At 45.1% G+C, this 24,248-nt stretch overlaps 1 protein-coding gene and 1 pseudogene across 1 annotated transcript; both read left to right on the top strand.

Annotated features, from left to right (window-relative positions):
• The first annotated feature begins 1,621 nt into the window (after positions 1-1,621).
• LOC136485041 (probable protein phosphatase 2C 74) lies at positions 1,622-4,244 on the top strand (annotated as a pseudogene).
• Positions 4,245-21,219: 16,975 nt separating this feature from the next.
• LOC136488702 (probable protein phosphatase 2C 74) lies at positions 21,220-21,819 on the top strand. The gene has a single exon (XM_066485541.1). The coding sequence runs from the start codon at positions 21,220-21,222 to the stop codon at positions 21,817-21,819; it is 600 nt and encodes a 199-aa protein (XP_066341638.1).
• Positions 21,820-24,248: the final 2,429 nt, after the last annotated feature.

The raw sequence follows: 24,248 nt of genomic DNA, 5'->3' as shown, positions 1-24,248 counted from the left end.
TGCTGTTCAATTAAATTGTTCATAACTCTGATAATATGTTCATATTCTTCTATTATAAATGATAAATATTATACTCTGATGTTACATGCAAAGTGATGTAAAAAATGGTTAAGAATGATGTAAGCTTTATCCTCTCATTTGTGATCCTGATGGCAAAAATGTGGATTTTCGAGTTCTCCCCTGGGGTGTGCCCGGCGAGACCGCATGATTTAGTGTTATCTCTTGAGTGCTTAGTGTCTAATGGAAGACGAGCACTCTTAGGAGGCATTAGATTAGGCGGTTCTGCCACACAACAGTTTTTAGAAAAAGAGTTATTAAATCAATGAGTTTTACAAGTGGTTAAAAAAGTTGGTAGCATATTTTTTGGGTTCCTCCTACGGTTATTAAAATCTCACTCCTAAATGATAAAAGAAAATTTTGTATCAGGAATCCCCGGACTATTTTAAAACACTTCACATTTGCATGGGAAACCATGTCCTTAGTCATATTCTTCCATACATCCTTGCACTTCCAGATTGGTGGATTGATATATGCGCACATATAATGTCGCGTGACTGGATCGTTTCTCCCAAGTGCGGAAAGATTAAGAGTTGAGATAGGGTGTGGTTGGAGAGTAGTTATTTTCAATCTTGCAAAAAAAAACATTGAGAGTGGGTTTTGGAAACTCTTGGAGATGCTTTTAGCTCTCTACTTTCTTAATTATTTTTTTGGAAAACTCATTGATTTACTAATTTTTTTAGGTGGCGCGAGTGTTGTCTTCTGGTTGATCACATTAGTATCAGGACCCTGCACCGGTACGTATGCTGGCAGTATGCCCGCCGTCCGGATTAAGTAAACGAAATTCCCCGTTAACAATATTAAAAACACAGCCAAGATGACGTGGTCACTGCATTAGTTGACCCGTCGGCACCAGTGACCCAGCCCCGCCCATCTGATCTTGTCCGGTTCCTCTCGTCTCGTCTCACTCTTCCACTCCTCAGTCACGTATAAAAACATTGCAAGCTGATCTGCCGGTGACTCCCATCCTGGCCTCACTTATGCAGCCAGTTTCACCGTCTCGCTCTGCGGCACCCAGCTTCTAGCTAGACACGCTGCACACTGCCCGGTTCCTGTGCTCCGTCGCCGCCGCCTTCGCGCGCCTCCTCCGCGAGCTCCGCAAGCTCCTCATCAGGGCATCCGCGTTCTCTCCGGTCGTAGCCTCCCTACCAACGGCGGCGGCAGCGTCGTCTCCAGCCGCCTGGCGTAATCTCCGCCATGACCCTCCCGCTGCGGAGGAAGACGCCTGCTGCTGCTGCCTCAGTCGTCGCTATCCAGAAGCAGCTGTTGGTGGTGGCGCCGCCTCCCACAGCTGTTCTTGTTGGTGAAGAGGCGCCTAACGTTGTCGGCGGTTGTAGCGATGACGCAACAGAGCAACAAGCTGAGAGCAAGAAGAAGAAGACAGCATGGGCTGCGAGGAGGCCGAGGCCCTCAAGGCTGGATATACCTGTGGTGGATGTCGATGCCGGCGAGGTGGCTGCCGGCTGGGCCGCCGCGCGCTGCTGCCTCGGCGAAGGAGGCTGACCTGAAGGAGGTGGAGGGCGAGGGATTTAGGCTGGCGAGTAGAGCAGGACCGAGGCATGCGATGGAGGATGCGTATGCCGTGGTAACCGATAAACATGGTGGAGATTCTGAGCTGGTAATTTTTTTTATCTGCGTGGCAAACGATTTGATAAATTATTTGCTTGATTTGATTTTATTGATGCGAAAATTTGTTTATTATCTAATTTTTTTTCCATCCTCCTTGATAAAAAAATATTTTCCAGCCTAATCCATCATGTCTTATGAACTCGTAAGTAGTATTGCTATGAATTTATTAAGAGACATATATAAGGACAGCATTTCTAATTTTCTTGCTAGATATGAGTAAGACTATAAATACTCTCGGATTCACAGATGACAATATTCCGTTAAAGAAATATGTCATATTATTCATATGTATATGTACATTGTATACATTTTCCAGTAAAACTTGCACATATATCATACTTTGTCCGAGAATTATTATTTCATGAATTGGTGAATTTAACATTTTTTTTCTAATTACTGTATGCCAGAAATAAATATTTGATTTCTCCTGTTTACAGAATATAATCCATTTTACATAAGTCTGCATTGTATACGACTTTTTTTTAGAAAAACTACATAATTGTGCTTTATATGTTGTTAAATAAGTGCAAAAATATGAATATTTCTTATAAGTTTTATGAAAAACTAAGCTACAAGGTAGTAATACACTTTAAATGCCCCTTGTTAACTAGCTAGTCTTAGACCATCATCTCTCATGATCAGCTAGTAGCACGAGAGGGTTTTGAGAAATAATTTAATTTAGTGATGGCTTTAATTTGACCAAGGTGGAATACTCCACGAATATAATGCTTCCATTTTTCTATGGATGGAGTATAATTATGGCTGCTCTAGCGACAGCAGGGGCAGAGCTCTTTGTTGTGACCAAATGCTGCCGTGGCCCCTTTGCCACTAGAAATTACCTTAGGTGAACACTAAACAATTGCACTTCCTACATGCTAACAAAAACACTAAATATAGTGAGTTTTGGGCTTAGTCTCTAAACTTAGCCCTCTTGAATTATCATCAAGCAAGATCCACAACTAAGATGTAAGCATAAGCACGCCCAACACTGGCACCTAACATGTTTTGGTTTGTTAATCTCCGAACCTTTTAATTTCCCGCAGGCATTCTACGGTGTGTTCGACGGACACGGCGGCCGCGCGGCCGTGGACTTCGTCTCCGAGAGGCCTCTTTGCCGAAAAACTGGTTTCACAGAAAAAAAAACAGGCTCGCCAGGAACGTTGTCTCCGCCGTACGTGCTGGCCGCGGGAACGGAGACGCAAGGTGAGCCTTGGTCGTCGTCGGCGGCGGAGGAGGACGCCGTGTCGGCGGCGATCAGAGCGGCCTACCTGGCCACCGACAACGAGCTCCTCGCGCAACACCAGGTGCGTACGTACAGCGTACTGCCAGAGTGACACTACGTACAAAGACGCACGTTCGTTTTGTTTACCGGGTCTACTACGCATATATGCACTTTCGTCCCACGTTGAACACGTCAAAAAGATTCTTATTTGTGCTTGCCAGGTATATATCCTCGTCTTTTTGGATGACCATGCCCCCGTGTGATTACCTACGTACACTTGCCGTGTCACTGGCGTTATTCATCAGGAAGGAAATAAAAAAAAAGAGAGATGATTTAGTTTGAGGTTTGCATGTACTGAGTACACACAAGGCATGCGTATGGTTTAATTTGTCAACTTTCTCTAAAACATGTTTGAATCTTAGCCTCTTATTAGGACTAGGAGCGTCTAAATTTGAAGCTTCAATATTCAGCCACGGTCTTGTAATGTACAGTTTGTTTGAAACTGACACTAAATCACTTTATCGTTTTCCAGTCTCCAAATTTGGTTGAATGACAAACCATATATATCGTGTCCAAAAGTTTGTTTGCGTTCGTTGCAGAAAAAATACCATACCATAAGTCTAATATGTGAAAATGACGTCGCAGGGAGAAAGCAGCGGCGCATGCGCCACAACGGCGTTGGTGAGGGGCGGGCACCTCTACGTCGCGCACGTCGGCGACTGCCGCGCCGTGCTGAGCCGCGACGGCGCAGCGGCCGCGCTGACGGCGGACCACACCTGCATCCGGGAGGAGGAGCGGGAGCGCATCGAGCGGGAGGGCGGCTACGTGTGCCGCAGCGGCAGTGGCGTGTGGCGGGTGCAGGGCCGCCTCGCCGTGTCCCGCGCGTTCGGCGACGGCGCGCTGAAGCGGTGGGTCGTCGCCGACCCGGCGGTCACCAGGGTGGCCCTTGATGCCAGGTGCGAGTTTTTGGTCATCGCGTCCGACGGGCTCTGGGACAAGGTCAGCAACCAGGAGGCCGTCGACGCAGTCTCCACTAGCCCGGCGACGGCATGCAGGGAGCTCGTGGACATGGCGCGGCACAGGGGGAGCAGGGACGACGTCACCGTCATGGTCGTTGACCTCGAGAGGTTTGTACGGTATAAGTGTCCAAGGAGGGCAGCAAGGAGCTGATGATGCGCTGACTGAGCACCGATGAATCGAGCTTAACTTTAATGGAGCAACAAATTAGTTTGATTTGCGATTACGGAGGATGAACTGACAAGAGTTCCTTCGTCGACTCACTGACTAATTGCCCGGAGATGTGAAGTGTACATATACAGCATATACAGTTGTAACATCCGAGATTTTTTTTTGTTTATATATATGTCTCCATAAAACTGTTGCTAAAATAACGAAGACAAAATTATGAACGCCCTTGGTGAAGTGATTACCATAAAATGACGAGATAGGTGTGTCTGTGTACAGAGACAAAAGGGCATGGCTACGGCCCGAACGTCCCCATCGGAATGCTCGTGCCTCCCCCATATGCAACTGCTGACTAGTATGCAACTGTGTCTTTAGTTATAAAAAAAAAAACTGCTACGCCTACACTCCCACCCGCCATCGCATGCCGCATGCAACTGATGCGTCTGCACATGCACCCGCCCCCATATGCTGGTGCACATACAGATGCAGCTGCGCGCCCCATGCCTGCTGATGCGCATGCAGGTGGAGACCACCCACGCCCGTTTCGCTTGACGCGCACGTGGGAACCGCTGCCCCGCGGGCCCTCCTCTGCATGCGCCCTCTGCTTATAGCCTGCTAATGTTGCAACATTAGGCACTTCAGCAACATACATCTGAAATAGTTAAAACATTTATAACATATGCTTGCAACATATCTGTATACCAACTGCAACATATGCAACATACAGATATCTAGATAAAAAACTTGCAACATTCTGATCTTGTCCATCTGAATATCTGATCTTGTCCTGTTCCTCTCGTCATTGTCTTACTCTTCCACTCCTCGTCCCGTATAAAAAAAAATTTGGAAGCTGATCTGCCGGTGACTCCCATCCTGGCCTCGCTCAGTCGCTCTTGCATTGCTCACTCAAGAGTCCAGACTCAGCAGTAGCACCAGTTTGATCGTCTCGCTCTCGGACACATGCTGCACTGCACACTGCCCGGTTCCTGTGCTCCGTCTCGACCGCCTTCGCGCGGCTCCTGAATCCTGATCGAGCTCCGCAAGCTCCTCATCAGGGCATCCGCGTTCTCTCCGGCCGTTACCGACGTTGGTGGCGGCGGCGGCATCTCCAGCCGCCGGCGTAATCTCCAGCCGGCAAGCTGCAGAGGAAGACGCCTGCAACTGCTGTTGCCTCAGTCGTATTCACAGATCATGATTTTCGGTTAAAAGCAGTGTGTCATATTCATATATATGCACAGTGTATACATCTTCTAGTAAAATTTGCGCAAATCATAGTTTTTCAAAGAATTATTTCATGAATTGGTCAGATAAAATATTTTATTTCTCTTGTTTACATAATCCATTTAAACATATTTTTATATGGAATCTTTATTTTATACACTTGGGTATACAATCACAAGTTTTTTTTTAAAAAAAAGACTACATAATTGCTCTATTTGTTGCTAAATAAGTGCAGAGATACAAAAATATTTCTTATTATTTTGAGGTCAAACTTAGCCACAAGGTATTAATAGACCTTAAAGTGCCCCCTCAGTTAACTAGTCTTCATCTTCACTACTGAAATCCTCCTGTTTCCCTAGGGAAAGGCATAGATACCCTAGGAAAAATTGTTTTCCTAGGGTGGTTCCTCAGGATTGCTGCCTAGGGAACGATTTCACGGGAAATTGGTAAGTGTCCAAGGGTGTTGCGAGAAAACCCTAGGAAAACTATGTTCCCTAGGGGTTCCCCTAGGGACATCTGCTGACATGTCATTCCCCTACGCACGTGTAAAAGGTAATTTTCCTAGGGGGTGAGTTTTGTGGGGAGCAAACAATCTGCAGTTCATACCATGAATCAACAATATACATTTAAATTCAAATTTTTGAATTCAAATACAAATTTAAATATAGCACAGTACACATGCTGTGTTTCCATCAGGATTTAACATTCATTAATCCATATTGTTTTAAGTTACAATATCTCATTAGTGGGACTAACACAAACACACTTGTGCCATCAAAATGACCAAACTGCAGCCCGCGGCTACTGCTACAACAAACACCACTGCTGATACTGTTCATACATTGAAGAAAACCAGTAGCAACAGCTACAGCCGCTGCATAAGTAGCAGCAGTGAGCAAATCCTAAACTACTACGACACTACACTGTGTAAGCAACGAGTAGCTCTGCTACACAGCAAAGCCAAAGCCCAAAAGAGCCAAAATAATCAGAAGCGAGGTCAGTAGGTTCTAAGCTTGTGATCCTTACATTACATGTCAAAGCAATGGAAATTCATCCGCATCTTCATCTTCAGGACAGTATGTACCCACCACTTGTGGCATTCACATGACAACGATAGCCTCCGTAAGCGATCCTACTCAATGTTTCCTCCGGAGTTTCCATTCGAACAGATGATCCAAGTGCACCAACCTGCTATGCAATGAAACAAATGAAAATGCAACTAGATAAGCATAACGGTTATGATTCTATTCACTACTTATCTCTATGTCCATTTGTCACATGCAAGTTCTGTACTGGAAGTTTTTGAGCTACTATTTTGTGATGTTATTTGGTTTTGTATGTTTTATTTTAGCTCACCATTGCATAAAGGCACTTGATAGAAAAGCTGAGCCATGCATGACTAATTATTTTGCTTTTCATTTATAATTTGCACATAGGTCACACAGTTATAGTTGATGACACGCAACTCTCCTACGTGTTCTGAGAAAAAAATGATTTTTTTTCTAAAAAATAAGATAGCAGCTACCATGCACTCACTGGTGGAGCTTCACATAAATATTAAAGGGCACCAACACTCCAACAGTGGTAAAATAAGTGAAGTCACAGTGTTTAAGCATGGACTAACTAAACTCAGAGAATATACCAATTTAAGGGAGCAGTATGTCACACACTACTAGTAGATGATACTAATTTCTTTCTGAAAAAAGATGATAGCAGTTACGTTGTTACTTTTTTTAGATGAGCAGCGTGAGCACCAGTGGGTCCACATGCAACCATGGGACTGCTCGGCTTGGCCCGATGCAGGCCCTAGGTGGCCTGGCCACCTGCGAGCGAGCAGCCGCGGCGGGCACAGCGCGCCGGTGGTGGCCTACGGGCGGCAGCAGCTGGCTGCCTCAGGCAAGAAGGAGCGACGCACGATGGAGAAGATGCCACGGTGCACGGGAGAGATGGAGGGAACTCGAAGGACGAGTGAGGGGCAGTGGCCGTGGAGCTTGGCGGCAGCATCCATGGTGGCTCTGCTCTGGAGCGGCCAGAGAGCCAGGGAGAGCGAAGCGAGGCCAAGGGAGAGGCAGAGGGAGCGAGTGAGGGAGTGGAGGAGCTTGGGCTTCCACTTTTGGAGGCGTAGGGAGCAGGGCGGCGCGTGGAAATGGAGGTGGGGGTGCCCAGCCACGCATGGCGGCCACGCGGCGTAACCTCAAACACGTGGTGTGCATCGCGGTGCCTGACTTGGAGGCCGTGTTAGGGCTGATTACGTGATGAACTGGGCTATGGTCCTTGAAGCAAAGTTGTTCCTCTCCTGATGCTCTTCAACTCCTATTTAGGTTTCCAGTCCATTAGAGCTCTCGATTAGCTACGTATTAAGTTCCAAATTGACAGTGTCAACGTATTGACAGCGACAAACAAGAATCCAAATTGATGGTCAAACGAAGTCAAACTAGTGCCATCTTTTTACATGCTCTTCTCCACCATGTAATACGGCAACAACAACTCTTAAAATATAAATACATCTATCAAGCTACTCAGCTAGTTATACTGACTAAGGTGCTAAGTTACCTACTGTTACCACTAACAAGTATGAAGCATGGCATGTACTATCTTAGCAACTAAAGGTATTCCTACTCTTAATTCCGATTTACTCTATATATGATAAAACGAGGAGTACTAGCTACTCTATTTATCAACCTACTCTAGTGCTACAAAATTTACAGTGAGTACATAATATTCTAATGAACCTACTATAAAAATTTTATGGCTAAAGCCATCATCAATTTGCCACAAAAATTCCTACAAATATTAATCTACATAATACTAATCTCTCTAATTTGAATTTATGAACCTATCATTATCCCTAGCTAACCGTAAACTAACTACACCAACAGATAGATAGTATTTTTGTGAACCTAATAAATTTTGTTTCACTATTTTTGGACATCTATAAGATTTACTACAAATTATCAAAGTTTAGCTCAAAACTAAATTGAATAAGCATTTATTACCTTACTAGAAAATTGAAAACCTAATTCTACCGCGCGGCCCAAAACGCAAGCGGCCTGGCCCAGTTTGGCTCAACATGCGCGCACACGCGACGCATGGCGTGGCCCATGCACGGGGGCACGACCCAGCCTGGGCGACGACGGCCCGCGCGCGTCGGTCACCTTGCGAAAATGCCCTCGGACTACCCAGTAATAGCGTGAGCACTAAGCGCACTATTCTAACAGTCAGCTAACTTATAATTCCACCCCTCCCCCTTTTCTTCTTTACCACGGCCATACCCTCGGCCTCCCGCGCGCGCACCGGTAGCGGTGGCGCTTGGCACCGGGCGGTTACGCCGGCCACACCAGTCCCTCCCCGCCCTATCTACGAAGCCGATACCTTACTAGGCTTGAACGTGAAGCACTGGGCAAAAGAAGCGTGAGCTGGGACACCACAGTAAGCCTTGTCCACGGTGGCAGAGCTCCTGCACTGAAACGATGATGTTCCGGTGAGCTACAACAACGTCGGAGAACTTGGGGTAGCGAGTGAGCTCTAGGAACTCACCCTAGACATAGACGACATAGTGGTTCATCGGAGACAGCCCAAGCCGAGCTAGCCACGTGCGCGCAGACAGTGCGGCGGTGCACGGCGGTGGTAAGGCTATGTCAGGGACGGCTAGGAGGTGGTAGCGATTAGGCAAAGGTGCGCAGGGTGATTAGCAGGTGGAGGCGAAGTTGGCGGTGCAACGAATTAAGCGAGCAGCACTAGATTGGGGACTTTGCCTTCGACGCGTGCCACGACGGCCTTAACGACCCGACGAGAGGAAAGCTCCAAATTAGAGCGTGGCACAGCAATGCTCACTGCGAGCTGGGGTCGGGTGGTTGGATGACTATGCCGTGAAGCCATGACGGGGTTAATTGGACTGAGGTGGCTCCACTATGGCTAATTGAAGGCGCAGGTCCGGTGATCATGGCAATAGAGGAACAGGGGAAGGTAGGCGAGGCTTGGCTCGGCGTTGTCATGGCAGGACGCGGCTGTCAACTCAAAGCAATAATGCGCATGTGCTACAGGACGATTGGGAACCAGCCAAACACGCTCAGGACGGTGGGCCGCATGGCCATAAACCGCAAACCGACGATGACGGCTCGGCCCTGCGCGCCGTAGTGGATGGCGCCAGCCTGAGGAAGCAGCAGCGCAGCATCGTCGAGTGCCGATGTGACGGTAAGGTAGGCGGGGCAAGGCGACATGTGGGTAGAGCCAAGTGTAGCCACGCGCACACGGTACCGCACAGGCAAGTGTGAGGTGGTAGGGTAGCCAGGCGGACGTGACAGCTGTGGTAGAGCGCACGCGGGCGACTTCGCACAAGCGGCCATGGCAAGCAGCAGTGCGGTGTCACGACGCACGGAGTCAGCGACACAGCGAAGCGGCGGCAGTGGACTAGCCAAAGCAGCGGGCCCGCTTCGACGGCGGTGGTGGCCGAGCGGTTAGGTCGCCGAGCGTGGCATGCGCGTGCGTGTGCATGTGCGTGCCAGGGCACAGCAACGACGGTGTGTCCTGCAGCGCGAAGCTAGCGACAAGACTGGCCAGGGCGGTGGCCCACACGCGGCACGCGCGTTGGGCAGCAGGCGCGGCGACGCCGAGTGCCGACACGGTGATCGTGCCCAGACGCTGCAACCGTGTCATGCACACTTTTTTAAGCTGCTCAAAAATCCAACTCGATGATCCAGTAGCTAAAGTAACTATTTAACGCTCGAGATGGGATTTCAAGCTACTAAAACATACCCTAAAACCATGCTACTACTTAAACTGATTCTCCTATAAAAATTCCCAAACGTAGCCTCGTCAACCTACTTTCTAACTTAAGAAACTTAACCATGTCTTGATCGGTTTCGCGTCGAATATGATTTCCAAGCTATTAAGTAACCTAGCTAGAGAAACCCGTTCTCGACCGCAGGTATTTCACCGTCACCTATGAAGTTTTTACTAGAAACTTTATTAAAGTCCCACATGCACATTCTATAGTATTCTTGCTCAATAAAAATTAGTTTAGAACCTTAAGTGATAGAACGCGACATGAAATATAACATTCATTTCGCATTTCCGATGAACGTTTCAAGTTACGTGTATTGCTTTACACCCTATATTACACACATTTACACACAAGTATGATGCTCATGTAGTGTTTTAGCAAAAGATTGTATAGTGTAACATCGAGGGTGTTACAAATCTACCACCCTAAAACAAAATCTCGACCCGAGATTTCATGTGCCTTGTGTGGGAAAGGAGATATGAATTACATTTCAATGTAACAACTACTCATCACAACCAGAGAGAAGGTGGGGATAATGCTTCAATATATAGCTCTCTTGTTCCCACGTGGCCTCATCCTCGGAGTGGTTTTGCCACTGCACCTTGTAGAACTTCACCACACTGTTCCTTGTCAATCTTTTCTTTTCATCCAGGATTTTGACTGGGTGCTCAATATAAGTCAAATCAGGCTAGGGTGGAAGTCCTTCATTTTCTATAGCTTCATCAGGTACCCGTAGACATTTCTTCAACTGTGAGACGTGAAACACATCGTGTACCACCGATAAAATATTGGGAAGCTAGAGACGATAAGCAACTGGGCCACACTGTGCCAACACCTTGTAAGGACCCACAAATCGAGGGGCTAGCTTGCCATGGATACCACACCGATGCACCCCTCTCATAGGAGACACCTTGAGATATACATAATCCCCAATTGCAAACTGCAAGGGCCTTCTTCGCTTGTCTGTATAAGCTTTCTATCGGCTCTGAGCTGCCTTCAAGTGACTCTGAATAATGGTGCCTTGCTCTCAAGCCTCTTTGATGAAATCTAGCCCAAAGTTCCATGGTCTCCCACTTCAACCCAGTTAAGTGGTGTCCTACACTTTCTTCCATACAGAGCTTCAAATGGTGCCATACAAATACTCTCTTGGTAGCTATTATTATAAGAAAATTTAGCTAACTTCAGGCATCCATCCCACTTCTTAGGAAAAGAAATGGCACAAGCTCTCAACATATCCTCGAGCACCTAGTTCACCGATTCAGTTTGACCATCAGTTTGTGGATGATATGATGAGCTTCTGAGGAGACAAGTACCGAGACATTGCTGTAGTTGCTCCCAGAAACAAGAGAAAAACTAACCCTCTATCAGAGATGATAGTAAGGGGAACTTCGTGTAGGGTCACAATCCGCTCAAAATATATCTTAGCATACTTCCTGGTTGTATATTTAGTGTCCACCGAGATAAAATGAGTAGACTTGGTGAGACGGTCCACAATGACCCAAATAGAATCATAGCCCTTGGATGTGAGGGGCAAACCCACCACAAAGTCCATGGAGATATCTTCCTAATTCCAAACATGAATGGGCAAGGGCTGCAAATATCCTGGAGTACGCATATGATCCGCTTTAACTCTCCCACAAGTGTTGCACTCCGCGACGTACTGAGTGATATCCTACTTCATGTTGGACCACCAGTACAAGTGGCGCAAATCATGGTACATCTTGTTGCTGCCAGGATGGATAGACAACTTTGAATGATGGGCTTCATTCAAAATCTTCCTTTTCAGCTCCTCATTTGATGGAACCACCAATCTATCTTTATATCTCACTACTTCTTGCTCATCAATACTAAAGTGAGGACCATGCCCTTCAGCGATTAATTTCTTAATGGGAGGAATTTCTAAAGTGTCTTGCCTTTGCTCTAGAATAATCTGCTTCAGCAATTCTAAGGTCAAGGCAATGTAAGCCAGCACCTCTGCATGGTTGAGAGACAAAGGTGTTTCTTCAACCTGATATGACTTTTGGCTCAAGGCATCTGCTACCACATTGACCTTTCCTAGGTGATAATGTACCTCCAAGTTATAATCCTTAATCAATTCCAACCATCTCCTCTGCCTCATATTCAACTTAGACTGAGTGAAAATATATTTGAGGCTCTTATGATCTATAAAGATGTGTACTTTGTTGCCCAACAAGTAATGCCTCTAAATTTTTAGAGCGTGGACCACAACAGCCAGCTCTAAATCATGAGTGGGATAATTCACTTCGTGTTTTTTTTGTTGGCGCGATGCATAAGCTATCACACACCCATCCCGCATAAGCACACATCCCAACCCTATCTTCGAGGCATCACAATATACATCAAAAGGTCTGTCAATATCTGGTTGGGCCAACATAGGAGCAGTGGTCAAAAATGTCTTCAAAGCTTGGAAGGCTTCTTCACAGGCTGGGCTCCAATCAAACTTGACTTCTTTTTGGAGCAGCTTAGTCATCGGTTGAGCTATCTTGGAGAAGTCTGGAATAAAACGCTGATAGTATCTAGCTAGACCAAGGAACTGATGAATCTGGTGCACAGACTTAGGAGACATCCAATTCAGCACATCTTGCACCTTGCTGGGATCTACAGAAATGTCGTCTAGTGTCAACACATGCCCTAAAAACTGCACTCGGTCTAACCAGAACTCACACTTGCTAAATTTAGCATACAACTTATGTTCCCTCAATTGAGCCAGTACTATTCGAAGGTGTTGGGCATGCTCTTCATTATTCTTGGAATATATCATGATATCATCAATGAATACCACAACAAACTTGTCTAGCTCTGGCATAAATACTGAACTCATCAGGTACATGAAGAATGCAGGAGCATTGGTGAGACCAAAAGACATTAGTAGGTACTCATAGAGCCCATACCTAGTAGAAAAAGTTGTCTTTGGTATATCATGTGGTCTAATCTTGATCTGATGATAGCCTGAACGAAGGTCAATCTTGGAGAACACCTTGGCACCTGCTAATTGATCGAACAAAGTATCTATGCAGGGCAAAGGATACTTGTTCTTAATGGTTACCGCATTAAGGGGCGGTAATCTACACACATCCGAAGAGTGCCATCCTTCTTCTTTACAAAAATGGCTGGACAACCCCATGGTAAAAAGCTAGGACAGATGAAGCCTTTTTCCAATAATTCTTCCAACTGCTTCTTTATTTTAGCCAATTCCTTTGGAGCCATGCGGTATGGGCATCGGGAGATAGGAGCAGTACTAGGCTCTAGCTTAATGGAGAACTCCACCTCTCTGTCCGATGGCAACCCAGGTAGATCTTTAGGAAAAACATCCAGGAACTCACATACTATCGGAATAGAGGCAAGATCAGGGGAAGCTTCAGCATGAGCAGCAATAGGTAAGACTAGATCTAAAGGTACAAGAAGAGACATCCTATCCTCAGAAGAAGGAAGTTGTAACTCGACAATTCTCTGCTTCAAATCCAAGACTACCCCATACACCCGCAACCAGTTCATTCCAAGAATTGCATCAATGCCTTGCCCAGGAAGCACCATGAACTGGAGGCAGTAAGTGTGGGTGGCTAATACCAAGCTCACTGTGTCTGTCCGAGTATTGATGCACATCTGTGCACCTGGAGTATGGATTCTATAGGCATACGGTATAGCCATAAGAGGTATATTGTGCCGGTCTACAAATCCCATGATCATGAATGAATGTGATGCACCAGAATCAAACAACACATAAGCTGGATGGGAATCAATGGTAAACATACCAGCCATCACCAGTTCCTGTTGCAATATATGCTCAGCATCCATGAAATTCACCTGTCCAGATCGGCTAACAGGCACTTTCTTCTTGATCACTGTTCGCTTAACTAGCCTGGAGTTAGCCGATGGTTGAGCAGACTGGGCTGACTCGTTTTGGGGACACTCTCAGGCATAGTGGCCATCCTTGCCACATTTGAAACAAGCACCCGGCTTGTTCCCCTATCCTAGACGAGGTGGGGCCGGTTGTCCTTGGGGCTGTTGAGGTTGCACCTGCTGAGTGGGTGCACGGTACTACTTGGAAGGAGCTTAGAAAGTGTGCTAGGGCTGTCGAAACGAATGCCCGCCTGATGATTGATAGGGCACCCGTCGAACAACCTGTACTTTTGAGTATGGGGGTGGCTAGAAGACCCAGTAGCCACTCGCTTTTGCTTCCATTCTGCCTAGAAATTCCACTGCAAGCCCTCCATGGCGATCGCAACATTCATCATCGCCCCAAAGGTCTGGTAGTTCCCAGTATACAATTCCTTCTGAAGGCTGCAAGAGAGGCCACGATAGAAGCGGTCCCTCTTCTTCTCATCTATGTCCACATGAGTTCCAGCATACTGGGACAAGTGGTTGAACTTATTGACATAGTCCATCACGGACATACTCCCTTGCCGTAGGTCTAGGAACTCAGTCAGCTTCCTGTTGAGGACACTAGTAGGAATATAAAATTCTCTGAATGCTGCGGTGAACTCCTTGCCAGGTCACCCAGTGATCTGGCTGCTGCATGGCATTGAAGGTATCCCACCATGCACTCGCTGACCCCAACAACTGTTGCACTGCAAAGTGCACCTTCTGCTCATCAGTCACATTGAGCAACAGGAACTTTTGCTCCAGAATGCGAAGCCAATGCTCCGCATCTAGGGGCTCAGCTGACAGTGTGAACATGGGCGGGTGCGTCTTGAGGAAATCCTGGTAAGAGCAGGGTCCCTCAGGATCACGAGCACCACCCCCATTCCCACCATTGCCCCCATGGCCTCCACGGGCGAAGCCATCGATAGCCTATGCCAGTAGCTCCATGGCACGGGCTGACTCGCGGTGAGCTGCCATCATTTTCACCATCATCTCCGCGTGAGTCATCGAACGCAGCGGTGGCGGAGGAGGAGGAGCAAGAAGTGGAGCCTCATGGCTCTCCCCGCCGTGCTCATTGGCCTAGCCACTTTCACCTTGGCATTCGCCAAGACCGTGGCCCGCACCGGCACTGGTGCTCCCATGTCCGGACCTCAGATTCATCTATAAGAGATAGGAACCAACCACTTTGGACAACCTTCCCGATCAGAAGCAAGGGATTAGGGAAATGACAAGACATTTATTAAAGTATTCTTTTAGTTATCCTATCAATTTACTAATCCAAATTATATGTGTAGGGGGAAACTTTAGTTTAAGCAAGATTCTATTATCATGATGCATGTATCGGCCTGCACACTCACTCAAGCTAGAATATAGCGGCATTCGCAAAATTTCGGCACATCGCACACTCACTTTTTGAATGCTAAGTGATTTCTTATGCAACGTAAGTCAGTGTACCTATAGAAAACTGATTAGATAAAACCAGTGCCGCTATCCTAGATAGACCATATTGCTAGGGCTTATACTTATTTACATAATTTTAGCGCATCCTACTTTTTGCAAACTTTTGTTTATCAAATTTTAGGTTTTTGGAAAAGAGTGATGAACTCATAAACTCATTATTGGCTCTGGTACCAACTGTGGCAGAACCACCTAAAATAACACACTTACGGAGCCGCTCGTCTTCCACCAGACACTAAGCACCCCGAAAGCAAGCTACAGCGGGCGGTATCCGTCGGGCACACCCCAAGGGAGAACCCAAAAGATCCACATTTTCCCCCAAGGATCTAATAATGAGAACGAGTTACAATACTTAATCCATTACATACCTCCAGAGTTCTTAAAAATTACCTTATTACATTTCCAAAGTCAGAGTGCGAAATATTAAACAGCGGAATTAAAAATAAACATCTATCGACAATGAACAAGGATCCATCTGTGGCCACCAGAAGAGTCCTTCACACAATGATACGCCTCAAGCATTACCTACAACAAGGGTAAATAAACCCTGAGTACACAATATACTCGCAAGACTTATCCGACTAGTGGAAATAATTTCCTGACTCCAAGGGATATGCAAAGCTTTATGGTTTGCTGGTTTCCTTTTTGCAGAAAGCAATACTAATAGTGAGTCCTTAGTTATGTTATTATTAGTAGCCATGATTAATTGATTATCTAGCCATTCTATGTAAGCACCTGTTCTACTTTCAAGCAAGAGTTGAGCAATCAGTTCCATTTCATCACTTTTCATCTTTCAGTTCTTACTACGGTGCTAGACCCAAAACAAGTCATACCGGATTGCCCAGCAATTCGCAAATCAATGCCCCCAGCTCAGTACCCCGAAAACACATGCCCCGCTTGTACTCTAGGAACAAGCAGGACCAATGCATCACCCTCCTATCATGGGGTCCAGGTCCTCGTCTAAACTTGGACTCCAAGCCCCCGCTCCGAAGTCTTAGACTTAGTGCGGTGCAAGGACCTCTACCATCCCCGCCTCCAATCAGTCAGTCCAGAAAGAGCCGGAACCCACGACTGGAGAGCAACAAGTCTTCCCTGTGCCTATACCCAAGTATGTGCTCAGGATAATAAATCTGTGACTTGCCTCGAGACTTACACAACGGCCGGTCCTTAACTGACATAGACAGGGAAAAAGTGTAACCAAGCTATGCCCTGTTGGCCGCATGACACAACCTCTTACATCCACTAGTACCCAAACCATATCCCTGTCTGGTCACCATTTCTCCTTTCCACCACTTTATCATGAGTGATCATAATTATCACCTATTGTGAGTAACGGCAGGTTACTCACGCTATCGATACCCTAAGCATTGCAGCTACTCAACCTGTACTACTAGGACTCATATGTAGATATATTTATGCATGTAGTTTCTATAAAATGCCTATAACATAAGTGCACATCATATATATTCAGTGATCGTTTAAAATAAGGGTTATGCACTGGGGCTTGCCTTGGGCAGACGGTGGGTCAACAAGGTCAGCACCGAACGGCTCCGGGGCTCCCTCCTGTATGAGAATCTCCTCCTCGTACTCCTCAATGACCTCTTCGTAGTCCTGTTCGTCCGCAGGAATGAACTCTACCAACTCATGGTCTACATGCATGAAATGATGGTGCAACACTTAGTAATACGACAACAACAACTCTTAAAATATAAATACATCTATCAAGCTACTTAGCTAGTTCTACTGACTAAGGTGCTAAGTTACCTACTATTACCACTAACAAGTATGAAGCATGTCATGTACTATCTTAGCAACTAAAGGTATTCCTACTCTTAATTTCGATTTACTCTATATATGATAAAACGAGGAGTACTAGCTACTCTATTTATCAACCTACTCTAGTGCTACAAAATTTACAGTGAGTACATAATATTCTAATGAACCTACTGTAAAAATTTTATGGCTAAAGCCATCATCAATTTGCCACAAAAATTCCTACAAATATTAATCTACATAATACTAAGCTCTCTAATTTGAATTTATGAACTTATCATTATCATAGCTAACTATAAACTAACTACACCAACAGATAGATAGCATTTTTGTGAACCTAACAAATTTTGTTTCACTATTTTTGGACATTTACTACAAATTATCAAAGTTTAGCTCAAAACTAAATTGAATAATAATTTATTACTTACTGAAAAATGGAAAACCTAATTCTACCGCACGGCCCAAAACACGAGCGGCCTAGCCCAGTTCGGTGCAACAGAGGAATAGGGGAAGGCAGGCGAGGCTTGGCTCGGCGTTGCCATGGCGGGACGTGGCTGTCAACTCGAAGCACCAATGCACACGTGCTATAGGACGATTGGGAACCAGCCAAACGCGCTCAGGACGGTGGGCCGCATGACCATAAACCACAAACCGACGACAACTGCTTGGCCCTGCGTGCCGCAGTGGATGGCGCCGGTCTCAGGAGGCAGCAGCGCAGCGTCGTCGAGCGCAGATGTGACGGCAAGGCAGGCGGGGCAAGGCGACATGCGGGCAGAGCCAAGTGTGGCCATGCACCCACGGTACCGCACAGGCGAGCGTGAGGCGGCAGGGCGGCCAGGTAGACGCGACGGCGGTGGCCGAGCGCACGCGGGCGACTTCGCACAAGCGGCCACGGCTAGCAGCAGCGCGGTGTCACAATGCATGGAGTCAGCGACATGGCGAAGTGGCGGCAGTGGACTAGCCAGAGCAGCGGGCCCACGGTGACGGCGGTGGTGGCCGAGCGGTCAGGTCGCCGGGCGTGGCATGCGCATGCGTGTGCGTGTGCGTGCCAGGGCGCAGCAACGGCGACGCGGCCTGTAGCGCGGAGCCAGCGGTAGGACCGGCCAGCGTGGTGGCTCGCGTGTGGCGTGCGCGTTGGGCAGCAGGCGCGGCGACGCCGAGTGCCAGCACGGTGATCACGCCTAGACGCTGCATCCGTGTCATGCACGCTTTTTAAAGCTGCTAAAAAATCCAACTCGATGATCCAGTAGCTAAACTAACTATTTAACGCTCGAGATGGGATGTCAAGCTACTAAAACAAACCCTAAAACCATGCTACTACTTAAACCGATTCTCCTATAAAAATTCCCAAACGTCTTGATCGGTTTCGCGTCGAATACGATTTCCAAGCTATTAAGTAAGCTAGCTAGCGAATCCCGTTCTCGACCGCAGGTATTTCACCGTCACCTACGAAGTTTGTACTACAAACTTTATTAAAGTCCCGCATGTGTGTTCTATAGTATTATTGCTCAATAAAAATTAGTTTAGAACCTTAAGTAATTGAACGCGACATGAAATATAACATTCGTTTCGCGTTTCCGATGAACGTTTCAAGTTACGTGTATTGCTTTATACCCTATATTACACACATTTACACACAAGTATGATGCTCATGCAGTGTTTTAGCAAAAAGATTGTACAGTGTAACACCGAGGGTGTTACAATAAGGAACTAAAGTTGTATTTTGAGCCAAATAGGCAACTTCAAAACTAAAAGGGCCAAGGAAGGAAGCAGAACTTTTTTAGGGCCAAGAAAATAATTCTCTCATATTAATAAACATGTCATGGAGCATACATGTGCATCATCTCTAGCATCCATGTAAATTTTTTAGAATGGTTTGAATACTTTTGAAGATAATCTTAAAAACCTTGTTTTTGGTATGCGCTTATGATGGGAGTTTGAATTTCATCATAGCCCATATGCTATTGAATCATATGACAAAAATACTAATTTATCAATAATGAATTTAGATAAAGGGGGATTCAGCATTTGCTTTAATGAGACCCTGGCAAGAATCTAGTAGCTGTTATGTTTGAGTTGGTATGGCTTCCGAACAGATAAGTCCTCCTTTTTTTTGAAATTCAGATAAGTCCTCCCTACAGACCCAACCAACTAGACTTTTCTGAACTAAATTGAATTATTCTTTCCTTATACCACTTCCTTCGACTAAGTAGATCATAATATATGACTTGTCAAGAAAAAGATTTGATATGTGGAAATTAGAAGATAAAACATATAAACTATCCCATAGATATAATGATCATTACCTGCTTTTATAGAAAAACCATAGTATTTTTTTAACAAATAAAAAGTAATATTTCCATTCCTAAGTTTCAGTTTTCACGTGCCATTATTGTAATATTTCTAAAAATTAAACAAATACATATCATTCCAAAATACTAATTAGCCTGCTAGTGCAATTTTGAAAATTGAACAGACATTCAATATGCACCGTTTGGATTAGGTAAATGACGTTAACCCATATGCATTCCAATTACCAAGTCATTTAGTTTTCATATATCCGAAAGTTTCAATCCGGTGGTTTTTTTTTTTTTTTTGCAATTTCGATCTAAATTATCACGTATACAAATTACAGTCTATTGTTTGAGTTAGTGGAGATTAAATATTACATTCTTTAAGAAGACAATGAAGGTGACAGGTCACGTCATGTTTTACCAATAGCCCAACGTACATGTACTCCTAGTAGAGAAATAAACCATAATTAATAGTCTCCGACCCCAGTGTTTGAGTTGGTATGGCTTTACACAGTGCCGAGCATGCAGCAGGACCATAGCCAACCAACAAGACTTTTTCCTAAGCCAAATAAAACCATTCTTGACTAAGCATTTTTGGCCTCTGTGTTTAGTATTTTTCTATAACACCTGCCATTTTGTCACCCGCTATCTACTTCCTGTCCCCAGCTATACACTAAAGGGTCAGCATTTAGAAGCTAGTAAGACCATCTCCAAGAGTTTTTAAAACCCACTCCCAATATCTTGACTTGTTGGCAAGATTGAAAAAAACCTTTTCTCAACAACTCTTTATGTCAACTCTCAATCTTTCTGCATTTGGGAAAATCGTTTGAATCGTGCGGAAAGATACGCGCACCTTTCCAATTGCCAATCGAGAGGTGAGAAGGACATATGGGGAAGAATAAGAAAAAGGGACAAAGTTCCCAATGCAAATATATAAGAGAAAAATAAAATATACTTTCTCTGTTTTCGAATTATAAGTCGCTTTGACTTTTTTGGTACATCAATTTTGCTATGTATCTATATATATAATGTATGCCTAGATACATAGCAAAATCCATATATCAAAAAAATAAAAGCGACTTATAATTTGGAATGGATGGAGTAGATGTGATTAGGGTAACTTGAAAATAGTGTGGGATTTTTGAAGCAAAATAGCTTTCTAGCTTTTAGGAGCAAGTTATTGAAAACGATTGGTAAAAGCCAAAACATATGCTCCTACTGTAGTTTTTTAGCGACTTCTAAAACTCATTGATTTATCAATTGTTTTTAACCATTGGAAAGGGCATGAGCTACTACACATCCCCTGAATTGATCCACCTTGCCCGATGGTGCAAAAGCAAATTTCTTATTGGTCAGATCAGACGATAAAGGATCGAGCACGATACCGGGTGCACGGCCGTCCGGATTAAGTAAACGAAAATCCCCGGTGACAATATTAAAAACACATATGTACAGCCCAGCCCAGATGATCTGGTCACTGCATTGACCGGTCAGCATCAGTGACCCAGCCCTTGCTTGTCACCCACTTCTCCTGCTCCATTTCCTGATTCCTTCGTATAAAAAGTTTGCTGAAGAACTCACCTCTCCTTCCCGTGGCCTCCCATCGATCGTCTTCGTCTCCCTCCCTCGCTTGCTGAAGAACCAGCAAACCAGTTTATTTGACCATCCAGCAGCCGAGCATATACCGTCCATCTCCCCGGCCGGCGACCCGCGACATGCTGCTGCACACCGTCCGGTTCCTCTGCTCCGTCGTCGCCGCCTTCGCGCGCCTGGTCCGCGAGCTCCGCAAGGCGGCCGCCATGGCAACCGCCGCATGCTCTCCGTCTCCTGTCGCTGTACTCATTGCACCCGCCGTGTCGCCCATCGGCCTGATAGCATCCACGCCGCTCCCGAAGCGAAAGAAAACGCTTGCCCAGGTTGCCGTCCCGGAGAACCTGCTCGTCGCGCCGCCACCACCGGTAGTTGTGCTTCCTGCAAAGGTGTCCGACGGGGTCAGTGGGGTCGGCAGAGTAGAGCAACAACAAGCTCATCATAGCATGACGAAGACGAAGGCCGCGTGGGAGGCCAGGAGGAGGCCGTCGAGGCTCGTCATACCGGTGGCGGACGACGCTGGCGAGGTCGCCGCCGGCTGGGGCGTGGCTGCCGCGCCGGCGAAGGAGGCCGACGTGGAGGTGGAGGGGGACGGGTTTTGGCTGGCCAGTAGAGCAGGACCAAGGCATGCGATGGAGGATGCGTATGCTGTGGTCACTGACAAAAATGATCCAGATTCTCAGCTGGTAATTACTAAATCTTTGCCATTACGTGAAAAATATTAATTTGATTCATTATCTTCAGGCAAAGTTTCACCACTTACACTGATTTTTCCTCATAATATATGGTACCTCAATTTGTGAACATTTATTGGTTTAGATAAGAATAGTTCAGGGTTCCATTTACATTTTTTTACAAGATACAATAATATCTATATATATTACTAGAACAAAAAAGTGTTCAATATACATAAATATGGGAAATTAAAAACAAACTTGTTTTCCACTCTATGCCCATTTAGTACTCTCTATATGTCATACTGTTTTTGTGATGGATTCTCTTTTATGTCATTTTTTGCGAAATATATGTACAATTAATTAATCATTTACATAACACTGGTAGAGAACCGAGCTTTACTCCCGGTGGGGAACCCCCTCTAGTCCCGGTTCCCCACCCGGGAGCAAGCATCCGGGACTAAAGGGGGGGTCCTTTAGTCCCGGGTCAGGAACCGGGACTAAAGGAGGACCTTTAGTCCCGGTGGGTAACACCAACCGGGACTAAAGGTGCCTCCTGACATGCCACGATGGCCGGCACCTTTAGTCCCGGTTGGTAATACGAACCGGGACTAAAGGTTTTTTTCTTTTTTCTTTTCTTTTCATTTTTTTGTTTTCTTTTCAAAATAGGTTTTCGAAGTCGTATTGTACGCTGCTAATTATACATTTATATGCGCATATAGTATGTTTTGGTTCAAGCACAATGAACGTATTAAATCACACAATTCAAGCATAGAAATATATATATATATATATATATGCATGCATCATATATATATTTACATGCATGCATGCATATGTGTATTTTACATTATATTATTTCATGTGCATATATTACAAAAGATTGCATTATAGTTGTTGTGACATAACAAGTTTCTTCTCATCCTCTAGCTTGGCTTCAATGGCAGTGTTGGGTCGAAGTAGAACTCGCCCTTGGAATCGATGACCTGCTCATTAAAAAATCCGGCTATAGACTCTTGAATTGCTTTGATTTGGTCTTGCCGTATGACCTTTTCCTCCAACCATCGAGTCTACAGGTTTGAATTAAAGGAAAATAAATTAATATATGTACATATATATATATATAAAGACATAGTAACACAATCAATAATAATAATTAAATGAATATATAGTGTATTTTTAACGTACTTTGAGTCTCTCTGTAGGAGTTCTTTGGGAGAGCACCTTGATAAACTTGCAAACATAGTAACCACAGTAGTTGTTCCCCTGTTCCTGCCTCAGACACCACTTTACGAGAAAAAGATTTGTCATCCAATCTGGTGATCCGGTGAAAGCTATATGTTTAATTAATAAAAATGATGCGATTCAGGGGACTTACTTTCAATGGGATTACATTCAGTGGCGCTTTGCATTTTTCCATGTGTTGCTTCTCAATAAAGGTTTTCCAAACACTGCCCAATAAAAAATTTGTCACGTCATCAGATATAGTTAATCATCATGTTTGTGTGTATATATAGTTGCTAGAGATCCCAAAATTACCTCTGGATAATATCTATCATATCTTGGTAGTCTTGTTGTGGTTTTCTCATCGAGTCATAGATTATCAAGTGACTTTTCACCAGATCGATGTCCATCAATATCCAGTGATTGCTGCATGTGTTTATAGGATATAACGCATAACACTCATTAATTAACTAGAATCAACATATGAGCCATTAAGGCTATGATCGACATGATTAACACTCACTTGAAGTTATAGGGAAAGAGTATATCCTTCTTGTGGCGTTAGTTCACTAAGAAGTTCATGATGTTACTCTCTGACTCAGACTTCCAATTAGTCATTGGAGTAATTGGGTCTTTGAATACTATATGGGGATCAACAAAACCAATTTCATTGCAGCCTTCCTTTCTGAGCTCTGTCATTGTAAATCTGCATATATATAGTACTTGTTAGGATAATTTATATGCATATGCACACATATGATGAGTTTAATAATAGATCGAAAGAATTATTACTTACAGGCAATAGCAGCTAATGATAACTTTGTCCAGAGAGGTAAGGTGGCATAGTTGATGAAATTCTGCAAAGTCAACATACATAACATCATCGCCACGGAACCAATGTTCGTCTCTAATTCTGACACCAACGCAGAAGTCTCCACTGGTAGACGCCTGCATGTACCACTTGTTTAGCAGGTACATTTGCGTCCCCAGATCAGATAAGGCTTGAGGGTTGTATAGACTCTGGCCTAGTACAAATTTTTTCTTCCAAATATCAACCTCCGCCGCACTCTCAATGTTTCCATCACCAAACATCTGGTAAAGGTCGAGACCAGTCTCATCAAGAAATTCACCAAGGTGATCCAAATCGACATCCGGAGGTATGTTTGCCTGATGCATTAATCCTAAATTCGAACCATATTCATTACCAACAACTAGCGGGGGGATTGATTGGTGCGCTTGTTGTCCGAGTTGGGCAA

The sequence above is a fragment of the Miscanthus floridulus genome, chromosome 10, assembly GCF_019320115.1.
Source record: "Miscanthus floridulus cultivar M001 chromosome 10, ASM1932011v1, whole genome shotgun sequence".
Classification (NCBI taxonomy): Eukaryota; Viridiplantae; Streptophyta; class Magnoliopsida; order Poales; family Poaceae; genus Miscanthus; species Miscanthus floridulus.
Note: the sequence above shows the minus strand (reverse complement) of the source record. Positions and strands in the feature narration are given on the sequence as shown.